The sequence below is a fragment of the Bos javanicus genome, chromosome 13 (genome assembly GCF_032452875.1).
Source record: "Bos javanicus breed banteng chromosome 13, ARS-OSU_banteng_1.0, whole genome shotgun sequence".
NCBI classification, from domain to species: domain Eukaryota; kingdom Metazoa; phylum Chordata; class Mammalia; order Artiodactyla; family Bovidae; genus Bos; species Bos javanicus.
Genome location: NC_083880.1, coordinates 10,487,317 through 10,514,426, shown reverse-complemented (window position 1 = coordinate 10,514,426; position 27,110 = coordinate 10,487,317). Strand labels below are relative to the sequence as shown.

Sequence of the window (27,110 nt, the reverse complement as noted above, 5' to 3'; positions counted from 1 at the left end):
AATAAAAAAACAAAACTTTAAACAAAAGTTTCATGGTGTTCTTGAGAAAGAAAGATGAGCATTTTAAAAGTAAATTATAGGGACATATTATCTGTTCAGTAATTTTGGGGCTGGCACACGTAATACTCTGAATAAAACTGGTGAAAATGAGAAGACACCTTCTGGAAAAAGCCTGTTAATACTCAGGCCTTTCTGAAATGGTGTTTGTGCAATGAAAATAGTAAAAAATAACAATCTAATAGAAGTGTAGAAAAAGAAATAATGTCACAGTTATTAGTGCTTTCACAGTTTTGTGTAAGATTCAGATTTTGTATATTCAGGAGTTTTAAACATTAGATTTTTGAAAGAAACTTTGAAAAGCATGCCAGAGATTTGTGGGAAGAAGAAAATCTTCATTACCTTCTTATTCTAAAATCATAATCCATATATTTTGATTTTTTACTGAATTTTAATATTTAAATCAATAAGCTGTAGTGTTTCAATATCATATGTAACACACACAGTATCAAAATTGAAAGCTCTTTACCTGAATATATTTTTGTGGCAGGTCCTCTACATGACTTTCCAGACAACTGGAATTTGAGGCAAATTCTATGACAGTGGTGCCCTTGTTTCAATTGGCATGCCTTCTAATCATATTATTTACAATTCTATCATACTACAGGTAAAACAATTTTATTAGTAAACTCTAAAAAAGGTTTCATTGTGATAATAAATAAAATGTGTAGATATGTCGCTTAAGTATGTGATTTCCTCAGTTCTGTCTTTCCAGAGCACAGATTTGAAACAGTGGACCAGTGTTACAGCTCGCTTACAGCTCAGAGTTTTATTCAGCAAGCAAAGGAAAGTACACCCTCGAGGTGTGAGAGCAGGCCAATCCCAAAGGGGAGGCCTCGATCCATCTTGGTTTCCTTTTTTTATACATCTGTCTCTTGCCCCTGAGCCTGCCCCATGGAAATTGGGTGAGCCAGGGGGCTATTTTTTTCACCTGAGATCCTTACTCCGGTCCTCAGATTTTCTTTGGTTCCACTTTCGCATGCTTTTTCCTTTCTTTGTCTTTTAGCCACCACCATTTTGGACTCCTTTTTCCTATTTTTCCTATTCTAACTAACATTCCCATCTCAAGAGATAAGAGGCCCATTTCTTTGGGAATAGAGACGTCAAGCTTTCTCTGGCTACTTCCAGCTGAGTGGGGATAGCGAGGGGCACTGGACCTCCCCCTCTTGCTAGTCTGAAGCCTCAGAGTCCTTATAGTGGTGTTCATCTAAGAGTAAGTGATATTTTCCGTGGTTGGGTGTAATTTTATTTACTCTTGTTGAACTGTCATTGCATGTTGAGACTAAATGGGTTAATCAATAATACACGGAGCAATCATAGGCAGCATCAATATGGTGATAACAGAGATTAGTAGGGGCATTAGCCAACTCCAAATTCCCCATCGCCAGGAGAAGAGCCCCCAAAGAGAGATTGTAGCCACCTCAAAAACTCTGCAGCTCATTCTTTGAGATCCTGTAGGATCTGAATGTTTTTCTTGAGGACTGTGAGACTTTCTTTAACTTGGCTGGAGATATTTACCCAGAAACAACACGTCTCATTCAAGATGGTTCAAGTTCCTCCTTGTTCAGGGATCAGGAGATCTATCTCCTGTCTATTTTGGAGTACAACCCCTGCCAAGCAGTATTGGCTGTTTAAATCTATCCTGAGAAATCGTATCCCCAGAAACTTAATTTTGGGGGTTATGATTAGAATGGCACGCATTTGTAGTCCTGAATAGGCATCTGTGATCTCCCACTCCTGTTTTGCCCCCTAGTTCCTTCATCCTACCAAGTTTTGCATGGGTCTATGTATTCTTTTCCACCAGTCAGGTACTCCTGTCCACTCTCAGCTGGTGTTCTGCATGCACTTCTGTGTCTGAAGGTGTACTGGTGATATATATGTGGAGAGAGATGTACTCCACGTCCACCTCTCCTCCACCATGTTGTTCTCTCCTCTCTCAGGATATAAGTAACATTTTTAAACGGTATTTCCAAGCCAAGGAAACATGCCTTTGCTTTTAGTTTATTGACTATTCTTAATGGTGCGTTTTCATCAGATTGGGCTGGGCTAATCAGGAATTCTATAATTGGTCTTTGATTTGTCAGTGCTTGTTCAAACTAACTTTCAAAAAACAGTTAGGAATACTGGGATACAAAATTAGACCATGAGCAGCTCCAAATACCACCACAAGAAACAATCTTAAAAAATGTCCTGAAGATGTATGCTTTAGCTGCAGACAGGACACACACGCCTATTATTGTTGAAAATGCACTTTGTAACACAGGGTAGCCTAGCAGATACAATGCCTCAATGGTTTTTCAGTTTACTGAGGGCTCTGAACTCGAAACAAACACACAGGAAATGTGAGCAGAAAAGTCAAAAGAAAACCCTATACAAATGACAAGATTAATCATGGCTATGGAATCAAGATTGACATTCCAGAAGGCCATAAAACCCAAGAGGCGCATAATCACAGAAGCAATAGCAAAAGTTGCCCACAAAGAACATACGGGATGAGGAATTAACAATAAGGAAACAATGAACATAGCTGTTGATGCAACAGTCACATTTGAACAGTGTTTTCTAATACTGCAGAATACTGATGAAAATATATGAAAGCCTGGTTGTATACCATTAGGGGAACTTGACACTTCTCGGCCATGTCTTGGAATTGGTGTAACATCAGTTTCTTATTGCTTGAAGAAGACATACTCATGGTTTGAATGAAGGCCTGGGAACAAATGTTTACCTGTGATGATGTAATATTAATGTTATACACATTCCATTTAAAGTGGAAATTCCAATTAAAAAGTGCATTTATTGCTCAGAAAAGCTGTCACCATTTTTATCTTGATGGAGGTTTTCCATATATTTCATATATTCTCATAACCAAAACTCTATAAGATTTTTATCTACATACTCACTGTTTTCAAAATGTGCCAGACATTTTTCCAATTTTTGCCTAGTATTTTTATCCCAATAGTCAAGATTCAGTAATGATAACCATAACCCTGGGACCATAACTTGAAAAATATTCTTCTACATTACTATATTGTGTGGTGTAGGAGTCATCACTTGCCAAATTTCGGAAGTCTAAACCTTCCTGCACTCAGAAACACCCGTATATACTACTTATGATGTACAAAGTATAGGAGCACTACAAAAACCTTGGACTCAGTGCTTGTGAGAAAAGGACTAAAATATTCTCTAAAGAATAGATGCACTGGATTCCATATGTAAAATAGATAGCCAACGGAAATTTGCTGTATGGCTCAGGAAACTCAAACAGGGGCCCTGAATCAACCTAGAGGAGTGAGATGGGGAGGGAGATGGGAGGGAGTTTCAAAAGGGAGGTGACATTTGTATACCTATGGCTGATTCATGTTGAGGTTTGATTGAAAACAAAATTCTGTAAAGCAATTACCCTTCAATAAAAAATAAATTGAAAAAAGAATAGATTCATTGGATGGAGATCAGCTTTATGTTCAGCTTGGAGAAAATTACCTGGGAGGCAAAAGGACTTTTTTAATGAGGAACATTTTTGGTCAGGAGTTTCCTGCTTCTTCAGCCAGCGTAGATAGACTACTTCTCTTTTACCATCCATGGCCATAAACACTCCAAAACCACGATGTTATGAAAATAACAAAAGAGCAGGGTTGTTCCTATATAAATGTAAAAGTATTGCATGGACCTGAAAGAGGTCAGGTTCTCTTTATTATTATGAAAGAGGTCATAATTCCTGTATAGGAGGCCAGGACATTGGTGATGGTGGTGATTGTAATGGATACTGCCACTTTTGAATAGACATCGGACATCTGCTCGCTTAAGCTATCCATGAGGCTGGTCTTCTGCCAAGCAGAAATCATAATAAACATGTCGTCGACTCCAACACTTGTTAGAGAAAAAAACAGAGTCTCTGCATTGTTTAAACATCCATTTAAAATTAACAAGATGAATTCAAACGGTTTTCTTTGCCTGTCTCTCAAGGTCTCACTGATCTTGCAGTGTGCTTGTGTGAATGAATGACATGTCCTGTGCAAAGCAAGTGATGAACCCTGCACTGGGGTTTTGTGGTGCGTTATAATGACTGAAGGCAGACCCCAAAATGGAAGGTTTGTCGGGGTTTATATACCGACCTCCCAATGCCAAGAGACACCCAACATCCCTGTGAGGGGAAGGGCCAGAAATGGGTGAAGCGTGTGGACCAAATTTTCCTTTCTTGGTCAGCTTTTCCTGGTCTCTTTGACCATTCCATAATTGTGCGGGGAATTAGAACTACTAACCTAACCTGTCAGATCATAGACTTTCAAGGGACTTGTGATCCATGCCGTTACTCCGTACTTTTACTTAGACCTCAAACTATATGGATGAAAGCGCCTAGCCTTGCTAGGAGCTGAAAGTTACAAGGGCACGTTTGGGAGCAAGGTGGAGCTCTAGTTCCAGGAACATCTCTCAGGCTAGAGGTCATTCTCTTGGCTGGCTGCCTCAGGGTCCAGAGTCCTAAAAGTAAGTCTTTGTCATGGCTATGCCTCTGATCTATGTGGGTAGAAGCATTGCCGCTGATCATGAGGTTTTTGAAGACATAGACTGGGAATTGCAGGATCTGGTCAACTTGGAAGTGCAGTGGGCTTCCTTTGGTAGTGCTAGCTCTCAGCAGACCAGAGAAAGCTCTCCAATGGCTTATCTCTCAACTCCCTAGATATTCCTTTTGTGGAATCTCTGGGAATGAACTGGAAGGATTGGCCCTAGTAAGTTTAGCACAGAAATCACTTTTTCCTCACTGGCTGACCCTCCAGTCTCTCTTTTGCTGTCACATATACTGGTGTGGCAACACTAAAAAGAGACATCTTGGATTTCTTGTTCGTCTCTTTATAACCCAAAGCTTCTACTGTGTTCAGGACTGTACTCGGGAATGTGCATACACACATGGAACATGGATGCTTCCCCTAGAAGACGAGCTTGGGAAACACTCCAGGAAAGCTACTCTGCTCCACCCCAGGTGGCATCAGAGGAGGAGTGAAAATCAGACAAAGGTCTTCATGGTGAGGAACTGGACATCAGTCTGGGATGCCATCAGGCCTACCCCTGGTGCATCTCCACCCCACCTCGGTGGTGGAACTGGGAGGGACTGATAAGTCACCTTTGTCAGTAAGGGACAGACTAAGTCCAAGCAGGGAAGGAAAGCTTCGGTGGAACGTCTGTCTACACCCCAATCTAGAGCAGGGAGGGACACCTCCGGTGGAAAGAAGCCACGGCTGTGGATGCTGCTTTTTTCTCTCTTACAGATGGGAGCTTCCCTGGTGGCTCAGAGGGTAAAGCATCTGCCTGCAGTGCGGGAGACCCGAGTTCGATCGCTGGGTTGGGAAGATCCCCTGGAGAAGGAAATGGCAACTGACTCCAGTATTCTTGCCTAGAGAATCCCATGGATGGAGGAGGCTGGTAGGCTCCAGTCCACGGGGTCGCAAAGAGTCGGACACGACTGAGTGACTTCACTTTCACAGATGGGAGCTAGCAGATCCAGAACCACCTCTTTAAAATGTATTTTTTTAAATGGGGACAATTTTGATTCCCAGAGTTTAAAAAAGACATGCCTGATCTTTGTCTTTGATACCAAATGGCCATGGTAGCCTTTGGAAGATGGGGAACACTGGTCAGCTGAAGGGTCTCAATTATAATACTGTTTCACAATTAGATCAGTTCTGTAGAAAACAAGAGAAATGGGTAGAACTGCCATATGTGTTGCTCTTTATCTCTCTGCGAGACATGCAAGACTTATGTCCTAAGGGTGCAGATTTGGCTGTGAAACCTTCAGCAGCCTCCTCTTCTCTTACTTTGCCCCTGTATCTAGGGCTCCCAACTAAACAGGCTGACCCTTCCAGAAGGGGTTGCCTCAGTCTCAGTAGAAACTCAAACAGTCCCAATTCATAAAAGCCTTTAGAGGACTAACTTTATGACCTTACTTGGAGAGATGTAACGTATGTCTTAGGACAGATGCTGACTCCTGACTCGAGAACTCGAGTTTTGGGAGAAGCTACTACTTTTGAAGATGAATGGCTTGAGGATGAGACAAGGGGAAAGAGGAAGCACAAAATAGCTCTCCTCCTTCCTGGGAGCCAAGCACTTCCCATGACAAGCCAGACTGTGACTATAGCATGCCTAAACGAAGGTGGGATCAGAACTACTTTTCCAGGTGTATTCTTGAAGGATTCATGCCAGTGCTCACTAAGACTTTACACTATGCTAAGTTGGCTGACACAGAACAGGGAGAGAAAAAATCTCCTGAAAAATTCCTAGATAGACTACAAGAGGCTCTCCACAAGTTTACTGACTTTGATCCCAAAAATACAGAGGAAGGAATAATCTGAAAAATAGATTTCTCACTCAGTCAGCTCCAGATATCTGCCATAAGTGATGAAAACAGGCGTTTGGACCAAATCAGTCTTTAAAAGACTGTTAAAGCTGGCTCAGATGGTATATCATAGTAAAGAATACAAGGAGGAAAGTAGGAGAAAAAAAACTGACAAAAGAATGAAGCCCCGACAATGGCTGTTAGATCAACTCTGAAACAGACTGAGGAAAAGTGCCCAGAGTAACCTAGGTGAAAAGGGGTGGACTTGTTATTACGGTGGAAATAGAGGCATCTCTAGCTGGATTTGCCCTCAGGCATCTAAGCTGTGCCCGGCTCCATGTCCGGTCTATAAAATGACCACACCTGAGGAGAGGCCGCCCTCTGAGACATAGGCCCCAGGGGTTGGACTCTCAAGGCAACCGGGACTGAAAGTGCCTGGGGGTCCCCATACAAGCTCCCATTCTAATTACACCTGTGGAACCCTGGGGATTAATAACTGTGGGGGGCCAATGGATAGATTTTCTTTTGCACACTGGGGCAACTTTCTCTGTGCTCACTGAAGCCCCTGGTCCGCTTTCCTCCTGATGCACTATTGTTATGGGACTGTCAGGATGAGTCAAACGCTATTATTTCAGTCATCTTTTAAGCTGCAACTGGGTCTCCGTGCTGTTTTCTCACGAGGTTCTGATCAAGCTGGAGTCCCCCTCACCCCTTCTAAGGAGGCATATACTGAACATGGTCCAGCTTCTGTTTTCATGAATATGGAGCCTGCTCTTTTAAGTGAACAAAATGTGAATCCTAGAGTGTGGGCTGATGGAAAAACTGTGGGTTGAGCACAAAATGCTGTTCCTGTTGTTATCAAGCTCAAAACCCCTCACTTATTTTCACATCAAAAGCAGTATCCACTAAAGCCTGAGGTTAAGGAATGGGCGAAACCTTACTATACTGACTTCTCATGATGTTAAGGGGGATCTTAAACTCTAAAGTTCAGAGCAACAATGTTCCATCTTGAAGCTACTGTAACTCAAGGGGTGTCAAGACTTCCAGGAATAGAATATTCCTTACACTGTTCCTAGAGACCCCCATCTTCAGGAAAGGCTGGAAAGGCGAATGCCATTATTAAAGGCCATCCATGTGAGCTAACTCAGGAAACACAAGACAGTTGGTTTAAAGTTTTACCCATGACTTTAACAAGGGCTTGAACTGCCCCTAAGAAGAAGGGACTGTCTCTATGAGACTGTTTTCATGCACAGATCTTGTCATACATCCTGAAACCTTAGAATTAACTATGTGACTCAGCTTTCAGGTTTTCAACCTTGTCAGGAAAGGCTTCGCATGGTGGGTTTCTCCACTACAAGGAAAGGACTTTCTTCAGCTCTGTGAATACCTGCACTGACAACAAGCATATATGATATCTCGTCTTCTTCTGATGACTTCTGTTGCTGCTGCTAAGTCGCTTCAGTCGTGTCCAACTCTGTGCGACCCCATAGACGGCAGCCCACCAGGCTCCTCCATCCATGGGATTCTCCAGGCAAGAGTACTGGAGTGGGGTGCCACTGCCTTCTCCACTGATGACTTCTAACAACCCTAAAATGGACTGATTCAACTATGGACATAATGTGACTTTTAATTTTGATTATGATTTAACTTGGTTTAATGGGTATTTTGCCTTACATCTGTAACTGTAAAATGGGGTTTGTTTCTAACCATCTGAAAGCTTCTAAGTTACAAATGGTTGTCCAGGCTCCTACGAGTGCCACAGCCTCCTCCAACTATTACTTGGGGACCCTGGATCAGAGACCCTCAATATGACAGTTAGGAGAATATATTGCCTCAACAACTTAGGGACAATGCCCTTCAACAGAAGGAAGTAGTTATGGAATGAAAACGATGGCCCTTTCCCTTGGCAACAAGATCCTCCTAAAAGAAAAGGGGGGAATGAGAAAGTCAATTCCTAGGTAGGTTGATAAGAAGACCAGGGTCCCTGAGGAGGAGAAAGGGGTCCTGAGCCCTCAAGAAGGAGAAAGGGGTCTGAGACTCCCAAGGAGAAAAGGACAAACGGTCTTTTCTACATTGCTTTGTCTTAGTGAATATAACAATGCTTCTTGCTCAAGGACATGTTTCTCCTTAACAAGAACCTTCTGACTAATCCTGTCATCTTAAAATGGATATTATGGGAGTGGGTCTGGTAATATCTTTCTATTGTTCATTCTAATCTTGTTCATTTAAGATGTATGTTGTGGGCGTGGGTCTGAAAAAAGTATATAAGGCCTTGAAAAGACTAGCTTGGGGAGCACTCTGCCTCCCCTTCTGATGTCTATGTCAAAAGCTTTCTCTGTCCCTTTTTATACTTTAATAAAACTCTGCTACACAGAAGCTCTTGAGTGATCAAGCCTGGTCCCTGGTGGAGAAGAAGCTAAATATTCTTCTTTGGAGATCACGAATCCAACATCATTCACCGTACGCTATCATACAATTAGCCTGTTTTTGTTTTTTCCTATTCTAAATCACACTGAAATGAACATACGTCTTCTATTTTGGGAGCACCTGTCCAATAACTAGGACGAATTACCAGGAGTGGAATTGGCAGGTCAGAGTCCATTTAAAATTTTTAAGTCTTTTGATTTGTTGCAAAGTTATATTTTAAACGTGTACCAATTTACAAATTTCCCTCAGCAGAATGCGTGTTTATTTGCATACAACCTTCCCCACACCTTCAGTCTTGCTATAATATTCATTAATCTAATAAAAGGACAAGGTGTCTCACTTTTGGCTTAACTTGCATCCCTTGATTAATGGAAAGGTCAAATATTTTTTTCTTATATTTTCAATGATTAGTGTTGTGGATTCTGTGTGTGTGTGTATGTGTGTGTGAACTGCCTGTTCATGTCCCTGGTCTGTGTTTTTCCATTTGGGGTACTAAATTTTTCTAACTCTTAAAGGTACATAAGACAAAGATTGAGATGGTTGGATGCCATCACCAATTCAATGGACATGAGTTTGGGTAAATTCCAGGAGTGGGTGACGACAGGGAGGCCTGGTGTGCTGCAGTCCATGGGGTCACAAAGAGTTGGACACAACTGAGCGACTGAACTGAACTGAACTGAAAGGCACATAATTCCATTTGATTTTCTTTTTCTCCTGATTCCTCATTTTGCATCTGTAGAGTCACTGATATATAACTATTTTGCCTAATCTAACACAATATCCTTCCTTTACGCACCCCACACCCCCACATACACAGTGTGCAGCCTCATGCTTTGTTTTACTCACCTACAATAAGAAATGGTGAATTTGCAATGATGATCAAAAATGGCACCCCAATGTACATCAGGCCAAAGCCACTCACCACTGCCAAGGCAGCAGAAATGACTCCAAAGGCTGCGACCCACATTTTGTTCCGTACACAGATACACCTGTAAATCTGGAGGGAAAAGTCATGGAACTTGCAGTGGTAGCTTCCATACTGAAATTCCAGCAACCCATAACATTCTTTACTCAGACATCTCTTCAGAGCCCTCTTGCACAGTATTTCCCATACCTGTCTGCTGGAGAACTTTAATTTCCAGGCATTAACCCAGACCAACTGAACAGAAGATGGGAAGAGGGGGGAGGCACAGACAGAAAAGTTGGGAATCTGTGCTGTTACCAAACTATACTGGTTGATTTTTATGCAGCGAGCCAAGCATCAATCCACCGACTGGACTTTCAAAACAACAAAGATATACTGCGGCTGCTGCTAAGTCGCTTCAGTCGTCTCCGACTCTGTGTGACCCCATAGACAGCAGCCCACCATGCCCCGCTGTCCCTGGGATTCTCCAGGCAAGAACACTGGAGTGGGTTTCCATTTCCTCCTCCAATGCATGAAAGTGAAAAGTGAAAGTGAAGTCACTCAGTTGTGTCTGACTCTTAGTGACCCCATGGACTGCAGCCTACTAGGCTGCTCTGTCCATGGGATTTTCCAGGCAAGAGTACAGGAGTGGGTTGCCATGCACTGCAAATAGCTAATTCCACTCTGATCTTCAAAGGAGCATGAATGGAAGTAAGCAGTATGAAAGTGCCCAGGTCTAGGGATCTTCTCACCCACTTATGAGTCCAGTTAGCCATAAAGACAATCCTAAATATCTCCTGTATGTCAAAGCTGGTTTAATATATATTGTGGCTAACCAAAAGAATGAAAGCCTTCTTCTAAAAGATTTTTGTGGTTCTCCTCTGCTAGAGACGTGTGTTCCAGAAAAGAGGCTGTGTGTGTGTGTGCTCAGTTGATTCAGTCATGTCCGACCGTTTGTGACCCTATGGACTCTAGCCTACTAGGCTCCTCTGTCCATGGGAATCTCCAGGCAGAATTAGTGGAGTAGGCTGCCATGCCCTCCCTCTAGGGGATATTCCCCACCCAGGGATCAAACCTGAATCTCCTGTGTCTCCTGCACTGCAGGCAGATTCTTTACCACTGAGCCACCGGGGAAGCCCAAGAAAGGTGGCTACTTAATTACGGGAAAAAAAGTAACATGTAACCCATTTTGAATAACATCCTATGCCTGTTTCTTGGTTGGACCAACAAAAATCGGAATATATATACAGCATTTTAAAAAGACTGGATTTAATACTTAAACTCCCCAACAAGCACAACTTTCCATCTTAAAATATTGACAACAATCTCTAGGTTTCTGTTTTACTTCGTTGCTAACTTCTTCAAAAGAAATGACTGATAACTGCCTCTAGAAACTTTTAGTAGAAGAGAGAAACTAAGTTGGTTTGAAGACTAGCAAAGTCAACTATGGAAGTGGAGTTACTGATTCCCAAAGAGCAAGAATATAACTAAGACCTTGTTCATGCCAGGCCACATTGAAATAACTAAACTTTTCTCTTATTAAAACAGCTATGTGTGTCTGTATTTCACTTTTTCTCAAATGCTGGTGTTATCAGTTAAACTCAGGGCCCCAAATCAACATACACATACACACACATTCACAAAATATTTTGTTTTGATTACAGAAAAAAATTTGATTGCAACCAATACTTTCTTAAAGCAACAACATTGGTTTACAGGAGTTTAAGATAAAAGTACCACAGATGAACCTTGAAATCAGAAAGATTAACAGGATAAAACCTACATCTGACATGTTTAGCTCTATTCCCTCTTTCAGGTCTCTGGATTGTTGATATAAATTCTTCACAGGATGGGGGAGTGAAGTATATTACTGGCTAGAGTGATTATTTGACTTTGACTAGTTGCTGTGTTGATTCTCTCTGCTGCTGCTGCTGCTAACTCACTTCAGTCGTGTCCGACTCTGTGCGACCCCAGAGACGGCAGCTCACCAGGCTCCCCCGTCCCTGGGATTCTCCAGGCAAGAACACTGGAGTGGATTGCCATTTCCTTCTCCAACGCATGAAAGTGAAAAGTGAAAGTGAAGTCGCTCAGTCGTGTCCGACTCTTAGCGATCCCATGGACTGCAGCCTACCAGGCTCCTCCGTCCATGAGATTTTCCAGGCAAGAGTACTGAAGTGGGGTGCCATTGCCTTCTCCATGATTCTCTCTAAATGACCTTTATTTTAATGTTCAATAGGCAATGGAAGGGAAGACGTGTATGTAGAACACTAGTGAAAACACTTGAAGATTTTCTAGTCCCCAAGAAGGACTTTGGTTAAGCAGTTTCTCAGAATGACTTAGGAGAGTCTTAGAACTTTAGATTCCTGCAATCTTGGAACATAGCTCTGCAGACTCTGATCTACAGTTTGTAGAGAAGTTGCAGAATCCATGTGTCTAAAAATTTCTACATGTGATTCCACTGCTCAGGCGGACTTGGGCATCACTGGCAGCAAAATGACCAATCAAAACAGCTCACTAGAAAAACAGACACTACACATTGGAGAAAGCATAAATCAGGAGTTCCCTGGTGGTCCAGTGGTTAGGACTCCTTGGTGCTTTCACAGCTGGGGCCTGGGTTTGCCCAAAAAAAGGCATCAGTGGATGAAATGAAGGATAATAAGCTATAATATATACATAATATAAACACCCAAACAATAGAAGTAAGTCTTTCCTTGTCAGCAATTATTTTAAATCTAAACAGATTAAACTTTCCAATAAAAAGGCAGATATTGTCATAATGGATAAAACAGCATGATTCAACTATATGCTATTTACAAGAGATTCCCTCTAGATCCAAACACTTAAATAGATTGAAAGATAAGAGGAATGAAATAGAAACTCCCTATGAATACTAACCAAAAGAGGCTAGGAGTGCCTATACTGATAACAGACAACACAGACTACCTCAAAAAAACTGAAAGGAAGGGAACACTTCCTAACTCTTTTGATGAGGCCATGTTACACTGATATCAATGCCAGACTAAGATATCACAAGGAAGCTACAGATAATACTTCTTATAAATATATATACAAACATCCTCAATAAAATTCGAGCAAACACAATTCAATAAGCATATTACAAGGAGTATACATCATGACCACGTGGGATTTACCCAGGAATGGAAGAGTGGTTCAACATGAGAATATCAATCAATGTAATGCAGAACACTTTCAGAACAAAGGATAACAAACCATATGACTCTCAAAAGGTACAGAAAAGGTACTTGACAAAACTCAATGTCTTTTCATGATAAAAACTCAAAAACAACGAATGGAAGGAAAGTTCCTCAAAATTATAAAGGCAATGATGAACACTGCACAGCTAACATTATACTCAATGGTAAGAAAAAGAAATCTTTCCCTCTAAGATCAGGAACAAAATAAGGATGCCCACTTTCATCAGTGATATTCAAAGATGCACTAGAAGTGCTAATCAGAGTAAATAGACAGGATGTTGAAATTAAAGAAATTCAAACTGGAAAGGAAGAATTTTAACTATATCTTTTTACAGATTATATGATCATATGTATGAAAACTCCAATGAATTCAAAGGAAGCCACTTAAGTTAGTAAACAAATTCAGTAAAGCTGCAAGATACAAGATCAACACACAGGATTCAGTTGTTTCTATCCATGTGCAATGAACAATCCCAAAAAGAAAGTGATTTCATTTAGAGTTTAAAATAATGAAATATTTAGGAATAGATTTAACCAAACAAGTAAAAGACTGGTACATGGAAAACTACAAAACATCGGTGAAAGAAACTAAAGAAGACCTAAATTAATGGAAAGATTTTCACAGTCCATGGGGAGGAAGACTTAATATTGTCAAAAATGACAACCTCACCTAAGGTGATCTACACATTAATCACAATCTCTATCAAAATTTCAACAGCTTTTTTTCAGAAATGTATAGGTCAACATTCAAATTCATATGGAATTAAAGGAGCCCTGGATATCCCAGAATAACCTTAAAAAGAAAAAAGAAATGGACAACTGAGATTTCCAGATTTCAAAACATGTAACAAAGCTACAGTATTTAAAGCAGAGTGGTACTAGTATACGGACAGACATATGGACCAATGGAGTAGAACTGAGCCTCCAGAAATAAATCCATATATCTACAGCCCACTGATTTTTGACAAGGATGCCAAATCCAATCAACCGGGAAAGAGCAGTCTCTTCAACAAATGGCACTTGGATGACTGGATTTCCACATGTACAAGAATGAAGTTGGACCCCTACTTCACATCATATACAACTATGATTAAAAACTGCAACCACCTAAATATTGCAGCTAAAACCATAAAACTTTTGAATGAAACAAAGTAAATGCACACAACCTTACTTGTTGATGGAAGCTTAGATATAAGACCAAAAACAGAAGTAAAAAATAAACAAACATGTTGAATTTCATCTTAATTAAAATCTTTGTACATTAAAGGGCATTATTAAGAAAGTAAAGAGATAATCTACAGAATGAGAGAAAATACTTGCCAATTATATAACGTGATAAGGATTCAATATCTAAGACATTTACTCATCAACAACAGAATAAAACAACAAGTTCAGTTCAGTTCAGTCATTCAGTCATGTCCAAGTCTTTGCGACCCCATGAATCAGGGACAAACAATTTCACTAAAAATGAACAAAGGTGGGGATTTCCTGGTAATCCAGTTGTCAGAACTCTGAACTTTCACTGCCAAGGGCCTGGGCACAAGTTGAACCGTTGGTGGGGAAATAAGATTCTACAAGCCTTGGGGCACAGGCAAAAAGAGGGCAAAGGACTTGATGTGTGTGTAACCTCAGTCACTCAGCTGTCTGATTCCTTGTGACCCATAGCCATCAAGCTCTTCTCTTCATGAAATTTTTCAGGCAAGAATACTGAAGTGGTTACCATTTCCTTCTCCAGTGCATCTTTCCAACACAGGGATCGAAACCAAGTCACTTGCATCTGCTGCACTGGCAAGCAGATTCTCTACCTCTGCACTACCAAAGAAGATATACAAATAACCAATAGACACATTAAAAAGATAATCATGGTTAGAATGTGGAGAAATTGGAAAACTTACACATTGCTGGTGGGATATAATATGGTGTAGCCTCTGTGAAAAATAGTTTGGTGCTTCTTCAAAAAGCTAACCAGTGAATTATCATACAACCCACTAATTCCACTCCTAGGTATATACTGCAAAGAACTGAAAATAGGGGCTTAAACAGAGATTTGGACACTATGCATCACTGCAGCATCATTCACAATAGCCAAAACAAAGAATAAGAAAGCCTTCCTCAGCGATCAATGCAAAGAAATAGAGGAAAACAATAGAATAGGAAAGACTGGAGATCTTGTCAGGAAAATTAGAGATATCAAGGGAACATATCATGCAAAGATGGGCCAATTAAGGACAAAAATGGTATGAACCTAACAGAAAGCAGAAGATATTAAAAAGAGGTGGCAAGAACACAAAAAAACTATACAGAAAAGATCTTCATGACCCAGATAATCATGATGGTGTGATCACTCACCTAGAGACAGACATCCTGGAGTGCAAAGTCAGGTGGGCCTTAAGAAGCACCACTACGAACAAAGCTAGTGAAGGTAATGGAATTCCAGTTCAGCTCTTTCAAATCCTAAAATATGATGCAGTGAATGTGTTGCATTCAATATGCCAGCAAATATGCAAAACTCAGCAAAGGCCACAGGACTGGAAAAGGTCAGATTTCATTTCAATCCCAACGAAAGGCAATGCTAAAGAATGCTCAAACTACTGAACAATTGCACTCATCTCACATGCTAGCAAAGTAATGCTCAAAATTCTTCAAGTGAGGCTTCAACAGTACATGAACTGAGAACTTCCAGATGTTCAAGCTGGATGTAAAAAAGGCAGAGGAACAAGAGTATAAATTTCCAACATCCGTAGGATCTTAAAAAAAAGCAAGAGAATTCCAGAAAAACATCTACTTCTGCTTTATTGACGATGTCAAAGCCTTTGACTGTATGGATCAAACAAACCGTGGAAAATTCTTAAAGAGATGGGAATACCAGACTACCTTACCTGCTTTCTCAGAAACCTGTATGCAGCTCAGAAGCAACAGTTAGAACTGGACAGGGAACAACAGACTGGTTCCAAACTGGGAAAAGAACACATCAAGGCTGTGTATTGTCACATGCTTATTTAACTTATATGCAGAGTACATCACGAGAAATGCCACACTGGAGGAATCACAAGCTGGAATCAAGATAGCCGGGAGAAATAACAATAACCTCTGATATGCAGTTGCTGCTGCTGCTGCTCCTAAGTCACTTCAGTTGTGTCCGACTCTGTGCGACCCCATAGACAGCAGCCCACCAGGCTCTGCTGTCCCTGTGATTCTCCAGGCAAGAACACTGGAGTGGGTTACTATGTCCTCCAATGCATGAAAATGAAAAGCAAAAGTGAGGTCGCTCAGTCATATCTGATTCTTCGGGACCCCATGGACTGCAGCCTACCAGGCCCCTCCGTCCATGGGATTTTCCAGGCAAGAGTACTGGAGTGGGGTGCCATTACCTTCTCCGATATGTAGATGACACCACCCTTATGGCAGAAAGCAAAGAGGATCTAAAGATCCTCTCGAAGAAAGGGAAAGAGGAGGTGAAAAACCTGGCATAAAACTCAACATTGAGGAAACTAAGATCTTGACATCCAGTCCCATCACTTCATGGCAGATAGATGGGAGAACAATGGGAACAGTGACAGACTATTTTTGGGATCTCCAAAATCACTGCAGATGGTGACTGTACCCATGAAATTAAAAGCCGCCTCCTCCTTGGAAGAAAAGTTATGACCCACCTACACAGCATATTAAAAGCAGAGATATTACTTTGCTGACAAAGGTCTGTCTAGTCAAAGCTATGGTTTTTCCAGTAATCATAGATGGATATGTGAGTTGGACCATCAAGAAAGCTGAGAATCGAAGAACTGATGCTTTCGAACTGTGGTGTTGGAGAAGACGCTTGAGAGTCTCTTGGACTGCAAGGAGATCCAACCAGTCAATCCTAGAGGAAATCAGTCCTGAATATTCATATGATGGATTCTGAAGCTGAAGTTCCAGTACTTTGGCCACCTGATGCGAAGAACTGACTCACTGGAAAAGACCCTGATGCTGGAAAGATTGAAGGCAGGCAGAGAAGGGAATGTCAGAGAATGAGATGGTTGAATGGCATTACTGACTCGATGGACATGAGTTTGAGAAGGCTCCAGGAGTTGGTGATGGACAAGGAAGATGGCTTGCTGCAGGCCATCGGTTTGCAGAATGGGACACAACTGAGTGACTGAACTGAAACATAAAATACTAACTGCTAATAAGCCAGACATCCTGGAATGTGAAGTGGGCCTTAGAAAGCATCACTACGATCAAAGCTAGTGGAGGTGATGGAATTCCAGATGAGCTCTTTCAAATCCTGAAAGATGATGCTGTGAAAGTGCTGCACTCAATATGCCAGCAAATTTGGAAAACTCAGCAGTGGCCACAGGACTGGAAAAGGTCAGTTTTCATTCCAATCCCAAACAAAGGCAATGCCAAAGAACGCTCAAACTACCGCACAATTGCACTCATCTCACACACTAGTAAAGTAATGCTCAAAATTCTCCAAGCCAAGCTTCAGCAATACGTGAACCATGAACTTCCAGATGTTCAAGCTGGTTTTAAAAAAGGCAAGGAACCAGAGATCAAATTGCCAACATCCTCTGGATCATCAAAAAAGCAAGAGCATTCCAGAAAAACATTTATTTCTGCTTTATTGACTATGCCAAAGCCTTTGACTGTGTGGATCACAATAAACTGTGGAAAATTCTGAGAAAGATGGGAATGCCAGACCACCTGACCTGCCTCTTGAGAAACCTGTATGCAGGTCAGGAAGCAACAATTAGAACTGGACGTGGAACAACAGACTGGTTCCAAATAGGAAAAGGAGTATGTCAAGGCTGTATATTGTCACCCTGCTTATTTAATTTATATGCAGAGTACATCATTAGAAATGCCAGGCTGGATGAAGCACAAGCTGGAATCAAGATTGCTGGGAGAAATATCAATAACCTCAGATATGCAGATGACACCACCCTTATGGCAGAAAGTGAAGAGGAACTAAAAAGCCTCTTGATGAAAGTGAAAGTGGAGAGTGAAAAAGTTGGCTTAAAGCTCAACATTCAGAAAACGAAGATCATGGCATCTGGTCCCATCACTTCATGGGAAATAGATGGGGAAACAGTGGAAACTGTCAGACTTTATTTTTGGGGCTCCAAAATCACTGCAGATGGTGATTGCAGCCATGAAATTAAAAGACGCTTGCTCCTTGGAAGCAAAGTTATGACCAACCTAGATAGCATATTGAAAAGGAGAGACATTACTTTGCCAACAAAGGTCTGTCTAGTCAAGGCTATGGTTTTTCCAGTAGTCATGTAGGATGTGAGAGTTGGACGGTGAAGAATGCTGAGCACCAAAGAATTGATGCTTTTGAACTGTGGTGTTGGAGAAGACTCTTGAGAGTCCCTTGGACTGCAAGGAGATCCAATCAGTGCATTCTAAAGGAGATCAGTCCTGGGTGTTCTTTGGAAGGAATGATGCTAAAGCTGAAACTCCAGTATTTTGGCCACCTAATGTGAAGAGTTGACTCACTGGAAAAGACTCTGATGATGGGAAGGATTCGGGGCCAGGAGGAGAAGGGGACGACAGAGGATGAGACAGATGGCTGGATGGCATCGCAGACTCGATGGACGTGAGTCTGAGTGAACTCCGGGAGGTGGTGAAGGACAGGGAGGCCTGGCGTGCTGCAGTTCATGGGGTTGCAAAGAGTCGGACATGACTGAGCGACCAAACTGAACTGAACTGAATGAAAGTTTTTTTAATGTTGGCTATATTTACATTACACTTTCTAAAGATTCTCTGAAGTAATTTTCACCAGTGGTTCAAGATATTCCAGGGTTATTTAAATCACATCTTACTAAAATAATCTTTGAAAAAAATCCCATGCAAAGCCCACCTCTTAAAAAAAAAATCCAACAAAGGAAAAAATATATTCTTTCAGAAAGAACTGTTCTATAGAGATGTAGTATTCGTTCCTGGTGAAGAGAACAAACTGCAATATTAAAAATGATTCATTCTCTAAAATCTCACAGAAGGATTTGGATTACAAGAGAAATACAGAATTCTCAATCAAATCATTGCTAAAATTTCCAGACTCAAACAGATGATTGTGTACCAATGTTCATGGCAGCATTATTAACAATAGCCAGAAAGTGGAAAAACCCCAATTTCATTGACAGAGGAATGAACAAACAAAATACGGTCCATATAAAATATTGCTTTTTGACTGATCCTCACAATGTTTTAAATTCTTACTATAAAAATCATTAATTTTATAAACTCAGTCCACTTTTTCTATAAAGAGGAATTATACTACCAGTAGCAAAACATGTCAGTAAAAATACAATAAACTCTTTAATCAATGAGATTTTTCACACTGTCCAAAATATTGTCGTATATTACTAGTAAAAAAAAAATTAAAATTCTTCCTCAGTATAACAGAAATTAAGAGGTTGACTTACCAATCTTGTACTGAACAGGTTTTTCTGAAGTTGTTCAATTTTGTCCACTTGCTTTTTGACTGTAGTTTGTAACTTGGCATTTTCAATTTCAAGCCTAAAATGCAGATTTAAAATAATTATTTTCACACATAGGTTTTTTTTTTTTTTAGATTTTTTTTTTTTTTTTTTTTTGATGTGGACCATTTTTAAAGTTTTTATTGAATTTGCTACAACATTGCTTCTGTTTTATGTTTTGGATTTTTGGCTGTGAGGCATGTGGGATCTTAGCTCCCCGACCAGGGATCAAACCCACATCCTCTGCCTTGGAAGGCAGAGTTTTAACCCCTGAACTCTGAAGGAAGTCCTTCACACATAGATTTTTAAAATGCCACACTCTTTCTGAACAAACATCTGCAGTTCAATTGTAGAGGATCTTAGAATTTAGAAAAGTACATGATTTGGTAACTGTACTGTTTTTTGAGTTGTGTTTTGTGGACAATTGGCTTCCCTGGTGGCTCAGAATGTAAAGAGACCCAGGTTCGATCCCTGGGTCAGGAAGATCCCCTGGACAAGGAAATGGCAACCCACTCCTGGCACCCTGGAGAATTCCATGAACAGAGGACCCTGGTGGGTTATATCCATGGGGTCATAAAGAGCTGGATGCAACTGAGTGACTAACACTTTCACTTTTCACTTGTGGATAATGTGCAAAATATGGAAATAATGGGAGGAAAATATGCCTCTCAAAACAGCTCAAAGCCAAAATGTTACCCAGCTTCACAGTGTTGTGTTTATTATCATTACTGATTTAATTCTTGTATTATATTATTTATCTGCTCTATACTTGTTTTCTGTGCTGCTTTAAATCGTACTTTTGGATGTGATCCTGTGTTTTTTCAGTACATCTCACGGCCTCTATATGTTGATCCTGTGCTTCTTGCAACTAAAAAGAGAAAAAAAAGGAAAAACAACTGCTTTAACTACTGATAACCTAGCGAATCCGCCATCATCACTTTCTGTCTCTTTCATCTGCATATTGTTTACAGCTGCTTTCCTGCCATACGGCAGAGTTGAGTTGTTACAACAGACACCCTACAGTCCACAAACTGAAAATATTTACTGTTTGCCCTTTGCACATTACTGACCTCTCCTCTAGCACTCAAATACATCATCAAATACAAGCTTTAAAATAGATTTTCTCAAATAAACACACAAATGTATAAACTGGCCAAATGGGGAAAGACAGAAAATTACCTTATGGTAGCATTTTTTTTTTTATTCCAAGCTCCACATCAGCCATCAGTTTAAATATCCACATATGTGAATGCCCACGGCTCTTCCAGTGATTATGAGAGCTAACACTGCTGTTGGTGACAACCGGATGCTTCAGGGACTATTGTGAGAGGCAGTAGCTACATGGGAGCCAGAATCCGTGGACCTGTGTTCCAGTTCCATCAGTTCTGAGCTATGAGTCCTGGGGCAAATTACTTAACCTTTCTGTATCTCAGTTTCTCCATCCATAAAATGGGGATAATGGTAGCATCAACCTCAGTGGGATGCTGGGAAGATTAAACTGGGGACCATACATAATGTATTTAGAAGAGGACGTGGCAGATACTAAGAGCTGTTTGTAACTGGCATTATTACGGTTGCTGTATTTTACCTGCAAAACAATCTGATACTTCAGGCAGACGGCATGCCAACGGAAGTGGTCTTCTACACAATCACAGTGAACTCACTCTCCATACCGTTGCAAGGGGCAGTAAGGGGGAGCATGAGGCCCAGAACACACGTGTCCAGACTTCAAAAACGTTCAATGACTCCACTAACCAACTAGTACTCTAGTACTTTTCTCCACTTACAGTAATTTGCAACTTCCTTTCTCTCTGTACTACTCAGTGGACAATGACCACCGGTTAATATGCAAATAGCACCTCCTGGACAGAGTGGTACAGAACATTACATGACCGTAAGAGGAAGGGTGAAGTGACTGCCATGGAAATATTACCCTACTGCTAAATGAAAGTTCTGAATCAATTCATTCTCAGCAACTGTTAATGTCTAGCAAGTACTCGGATGAGAAAAGTAAGGTTACCAGGTATGGGTATCAGAGAAGCCATCCCCAGAACCTTAGGCTGGGAAAGTTAGAAATCCATAGGGTCCTGAAAGGCTAGATATCCATAAATCCCACTTCTGGCTGTATAATGAAGGAAGGCAAATTTACATTTTACTACCAGAGTCAGGGGAAAAATATGAGCATTTAATTGAACAATTCTCCTCTATTAGACTAAGGACTTTCAATTTTACATTTAATTACTTAAAATACACTTTAATAGAAGTTTTACTATACCAGCATCTCCAAGAAATTATTGTATGGATGAAGTACTTAGTTGTGTCTTAACAATTGTTAAGCTAGTTTCCATTTATGCAAGACAAGTGCTGTGCATATTAAGAAATATTCCGTTAGACTAACGTATACTTAGACAAGATTCTCCCTCACGAAAAAAATGACAATGTAAAATGAAGGGCTAAACTGTTCTTCACAGACGGGATGACAGGGCTGAAGAGAAAAGGCTCGATGAGAGCTGGACAGTCAGGAAAGCTCTGGAGAAGGAGAGACTGGGCAGCAGGTCTGAACAAATGGAGGACTACCCAAGAGGAATAGAAACTGTAAAGACAGAAAGGACAGTCTGAGCAAAGGCAAAAAAAGGAGAAATCAGCCAGTTAACTCTGAGGATAAAATCCAACCACAGGGAAATAAAAACATGTCCATCCAGAAATAATGCTCACAGCAGCATTATTCCTAGCTGTAAAGTGGAAACAATGCAAATCTCCATCAACATATGAATGGATAACTGGCTTAGCCACATACTGTTTCTTGTTTGATAATCAACAGAAATGGAAGAACTGATACTTGCTATCACATGGATGAACCTCGAAAACATGACATCAAATGAGAAAAGCTAACCACAAAGGAACACACACTGTGTGATTCCATTTATGTGAAATACCCAGAACAGGCATGTCTACACAGACGGATATTAGACTGGGGGTTGCCTGGGGCTGAGAGAGAGGAGGGGGCCATAGGTGGTGGCTAAGGGATGCAGGGTTTCTTTGGGGGGCTGATGGAAATGCTCTAAAATTGACTGTGGTCACAGGTGACACCTCTCTAGACTAAGAGAAACTGAACTACACACTTGGAATGGGTGAATTATATGATACGTCAATTATATCTCAATAGCTTTTTAAAAAATCCAAAGGCACAATCTAGATAATGTTCTCAATTCTTTATTTTGGATGTACATACTATACTCCATCTGAGTACCTCCTTGCTTTTACAATATATCTAAAATGAAGAGAAAGGAAGGCAATGCCTAAATTCAACTGGTTTGTATAATACTCTCTCTGCACAAGTTATTCTGAAATTCATGAAATAAATATATACAGAACTCTACAGCCATTCACCAAAGGGAAGATGGGAAATTATAATTTTCTGGAACCTTCCATTAAACATTATCCTCTGATTTTATCTGGCTTGCTTCATCATGGTAATACAGCTATCACTAAAAAAAAAATATTGTTCAATAGGAAAAAAAGTCTCTCAACTTGTGTGAAAAATGATGCACATTTCTCCACTTTCTTAAGGGTAAATAAAAAATATATAATGCAAATGGCAGAATGAAAGTCAGAGTTTAAGAAACGAGTGCATTATACAGATAATAAAACTGTAGTAAATTACTTGTAATGAAAATACAAAAGAAAGCTGTCTATGAAAATGAGTGTCCTAAAACACTTTATCCTACATATTAATTGTCAACACATTCAGTTTCACACGTACCTGACTTGGGAGTTGATGTAACTTGCTCTTTAAATCCTGTGCCTCATCTTCTAAGTTGGCACAGTTACGTGCCATGACTTCCAGTGAAGCCTCCGTCATAGACCGCTTTTTTATGGTGTCAGTCAGTTCTCGCCAAAGTCATCTCACAACTGCCTAATAAGATTCTCTGTCACTAAGTTTATCAAATCACTTTACTACGACGTTGTGCTAATAATACATAACGCCAACATATGGACTTTGAAAACCATCACCACACACAGCAGCTCACCTTCTTTTCCCTCCTCACTGAATCTGGTTACAGACACAGAAGGGGCCACCCTCCGGCCTTCCTGATATTAAGTTACTCAGACAAAAGATGCAGACCTGATGTCCACACCCTGCCCCTCCCGATAAATCTGCAGAGCTTCACCACCTCACAACCAGAAAGAAATGGGTGTGAATGTGCAACAAGTGGTGGAAAATTCCACCCTGTGCAGCATTTTCCCTCTTTCTTTATTAGAGGCTTTGATTAACTTCAGAGATCACATATTCTAACCAGTGCTCAGATCTTTCCAACATATTCCTATCCCAGCAAAAAAATGAGGCCATTCCCTTGTGGCTTATCTATTTTTTATCTAGTAGTGGGTCTCTCTGGACACATTCTAACATCGAAGTCTTTTCTTTGAGATCATCTCTCATCTGATGCAGCTTGATTTTTAGCTTATTGAATTGACTTTCCACTTTAGAAAGTTGCTGGGAAGCTGTCTCACTGTTACTTCTCAGCTTAGTCACATCGAACTTCATTTGGTCCTGCAAGCATAACCTCTCGTCGTTTGCCTTCTGGAAGGCAAGCTCCAGGTCTCTTTGTGATGTCTGACCTTGATCATGATCGTGTGTGGCAGCAGCCAGTCTAGAACGGTAGGATTCCACTTCTGCTTCCGGTGCTTGTTTGCTTTGTTTATTGTTCTCCAGCTCAGAGTTGAGCATTGTATTCTCAGCTATCAGGACATTAAGCAGACCAGTATACTGGAATATAGTCTCTGTTAATATTTCCTCTTTCGATTTCATTGCCTTTTGAAGATTTTTAATATCCTCAAAATATTTCTTTTCCTTTTCCTGCTTCTGATTTTTTACTGTGTCTATTTCCAGTCTTAGGCTGGCAGTTTCATCCTGCAGCATGTGGTTTTTGCATAACAGATCTTTTACTATCAGAAACCTAAGTGAAACAAAGGAGACTTTTAGTTAGTACTCAATAAAATGACATTTCATTATTTCCTAAAAACGAAACACTAACCTGTATGTTTATACAGTGAAAAGACTGCAACAAGTGGCTCTCCAAACAGAAAAATAAAGGTTTGATACAAACCTCAAACTTCATAAGCAGAAACTTCCAAAGGTTCAAAAACTTAATTGAAGACAATGAATCCATGAAAGGAAAAAGAAATCCCAAGTGACTTTTCAAGAAGCTCAGAACTGAAAAGGCTTTTCTCTGAACCACAGCGAACCCAGAGGGCTTAAAATAAAAGATTTATAAATTTGACTACACTTAAAACTTGCATCTGATGTGGAATATTTATACAATGCAAAACTACTAAGCCATGAAAAAAGAATGAAATAATGCTATTTGCATCAACAGAGATAGACCTAGACATTATCACACTATGTGAGGTAAGTCAAAGACAAATAATATATCATACTGTTTATATGTGGAATATAAAATGAATTTATTTCCAAAACAGAAAGAGACTCACAAACATAAAAAAACAAACTTATAGTCACCATGGGGGAAAGGAGGGTAGGGGAAGGGATAAACAAGGACGTTGGGTTTAACATATACCATTATATATAGACAAGTGTACATAAAATACCAATAAGGATCTACTGTACAACATTAGGAACTACACTTAATATTCTACAAGAAGGATCTGAAAAGGAATATGCGTGTGTGATGTGTGTGTATCTGTGTTACTTACTCAGTCATGTCCAACTCTTTGCAACCCCACAGACTGTAGCCTGCCAGGCGCCTCTGTCCATGGAATTCCCCAAGCAAGAATACTGGACAGGGCAGCCATTTCCTTCTCCAGGGGATCTTCCCAACCTAAGGATCGAAGCCAGGTCTCCTGCTTTGCACGTGGATTCTTTACTGTCTGAGCCAGCAGCAAAGCCCCATTTATATAATATACACACATATATACATATATGTATGAATCACTGTGCTGTATACCTGAAACCGACACAATATTGTAAATCACCTGTGATTCAATAAACACCACTCCCTACCTTTAAAAACACTGCATCTGATACCTCCTATACAACTACTTCACAGCAAGAGCCTTAGCTCTATATGTATTTAAATAGATTATATTTTGTACAGAAATTGTTTTCCTGGGAATATGCTACCTCTCTAACATTTTAATAGGCATTACAGACTTATACCTATTGACAACTATACTAAGCACTTCTACAAACATCAATTAACCCATTAGCTATAATGATTCTGGAAAGGAAGAAGTTAAAACGATATAAGTAAGCTGCAGGCTTTTCACCAGGTCTTCTGACTCTGTTAGTCCTCTTACATCAAACCACAGTTACTTCTCTAGTACAAACATATCAATACAAAATAATCCTCCTATGTCATTCATGGTATATACACTAATGGTAAATAAGGTAAAATTCAGAGAGCTCTTCTTAGAGAGTCATGAGATTATTTGCTGCTGAAATAACTTTCATTATAGCTTTATACTGTTTAAAATAGTAAGATGGGGGAAATACAATGAGAAACATTATTATCACTAAATGTATACTATGGCATATCTCAGAGAAGGCAATGGCACCCCACTCCAGTACTCTTGCTTGGAAAATCCCATGGACGGAGGAGCCTGGTAGGCTGCAATCCATGGGGTCGCTAAGAGTCGGACACAACTGAGCGACTTCACTTTCACTTTTCACTTTCATGCATTGGAGAAGGAAACGGCAGCCCACGCCAGTGTTCTCGCCTGGAGAATCCCAGGGACGGGGGAGCCTGGTGGGCTGCCGTCTATGGGGTCGCACAGAGTCGGACACGACTGAAGTGACTGAGCACAGCATAGCACAGCATGGCATATCTATCACTGTTTCCAAAAGTTCCTTGTACTGAAACAAGACACTACACAGAGCAGAGGGTTAATTTTCTCACAAGCACAAGAATGACTTCCAAAGTATGGTCTCTGAACTGCCTACAGTTTTCCTTCTTATCTTCAAAGTGATAAACTAACCTAATCATCTATCAAGGAAGGGAAATCACTACCAAATACTAGAATATCTACTATTAGTAACGCGAGTTTTTGATTTTCATTCTCTTGTTGGGAGGGGGACTTTTAAAACTTTATTCTAACAAAACACCTTGGTAAAGTGTTCAAAAGTGTTTTTACAACTGATGTTGCAGCTTTTACAAACTGAAAAACTGTAAATGATGTGAAAGTGTCACTGACAGGATATTGGTTAAAGAAATGACAGTGGAGCCAAGAACGGACTCTGATTCAGGCACTGAAGATGATGACGTGCATGGAGGGACAGACACGCTCACCCCAACGCAGAGGGACTTGGTCGGGTAGCGCAGTCGATGGGGGCGCACCCGTGGTCTGCCTGGACTAAACCACAATCAGGGTCCCGGCTCCTTTGAGACAGTCGTGAAGGATCTGAGATCAATTCCTATTGAAAATATTGAAGGCCTCTCCTTGGACGAGGCCATTGTATGTCCCTACCTGACTGAGGTAGACAAATGGAATTGAATTACAAATAGTACTTTCCCGAGCTCTCCCTGAGAGGTTTTCGTTGTGGGAGATCTGCTGCTAGGACCTCAGGGAAGGGGCCCGGTCCATGTCTGAGAGGGATATCGGCTGGGGGAGTGAATTCCTCTGCTTGAGATGCCACTCGACAACTCTTTAGAATGAAGGACAATCAACTTCGAGAGTGTTTGGTTTCTACCAATTGCTGG

General features: G+C 40.6%; 1 protein-coding gene across 3 annotated transcripts; it reads right to left on the bottom strand.

Annotated features, from left to right (window-relative positions):
• Nucleotides 1–800: 800 nt before the first annotated feature.
• LOC133258934 (ankyrin repeat domain-containing protein 26-like) lies at nt 801–24,360 on the bottom strand. Of its 3 annotated transcripts, none has more exons than XM_061435673.1 (5): nt 23,156–24,360; nt 20,190–20,260; nt 19,339–19,432; nt 9,659–9,801; nt 801–2,785 (listed from the first exon to the last, which is right to left on the bottom strand). In XM_061435673.1, the coding sequence occupies exons 1-5, from the start codon at nt 23,252–23,254 to the stop codon at nt 2,782–2,784; spliced, it is 411 nt and encodes a 136-aa protein (XP_061291657.1). In that variant the 5' UTR covers nt 23,255–24,360; the 3' UTR covers nt 801–2,781. The 3 variants fall into 3 exon arrangements, with proteins under 3 accessions (XP_061291657.1, XP_061291656.1, XP_061291655.1); XM_061435672.1 differs by having other exon boundaries at nt 801–2,767; XM_061435671.1 differs by lacking the exon at nt 9,659–9,801.
• Between the last annotated feature and the right edge of the window lie 2,750 nt (nt 24,361–27,110).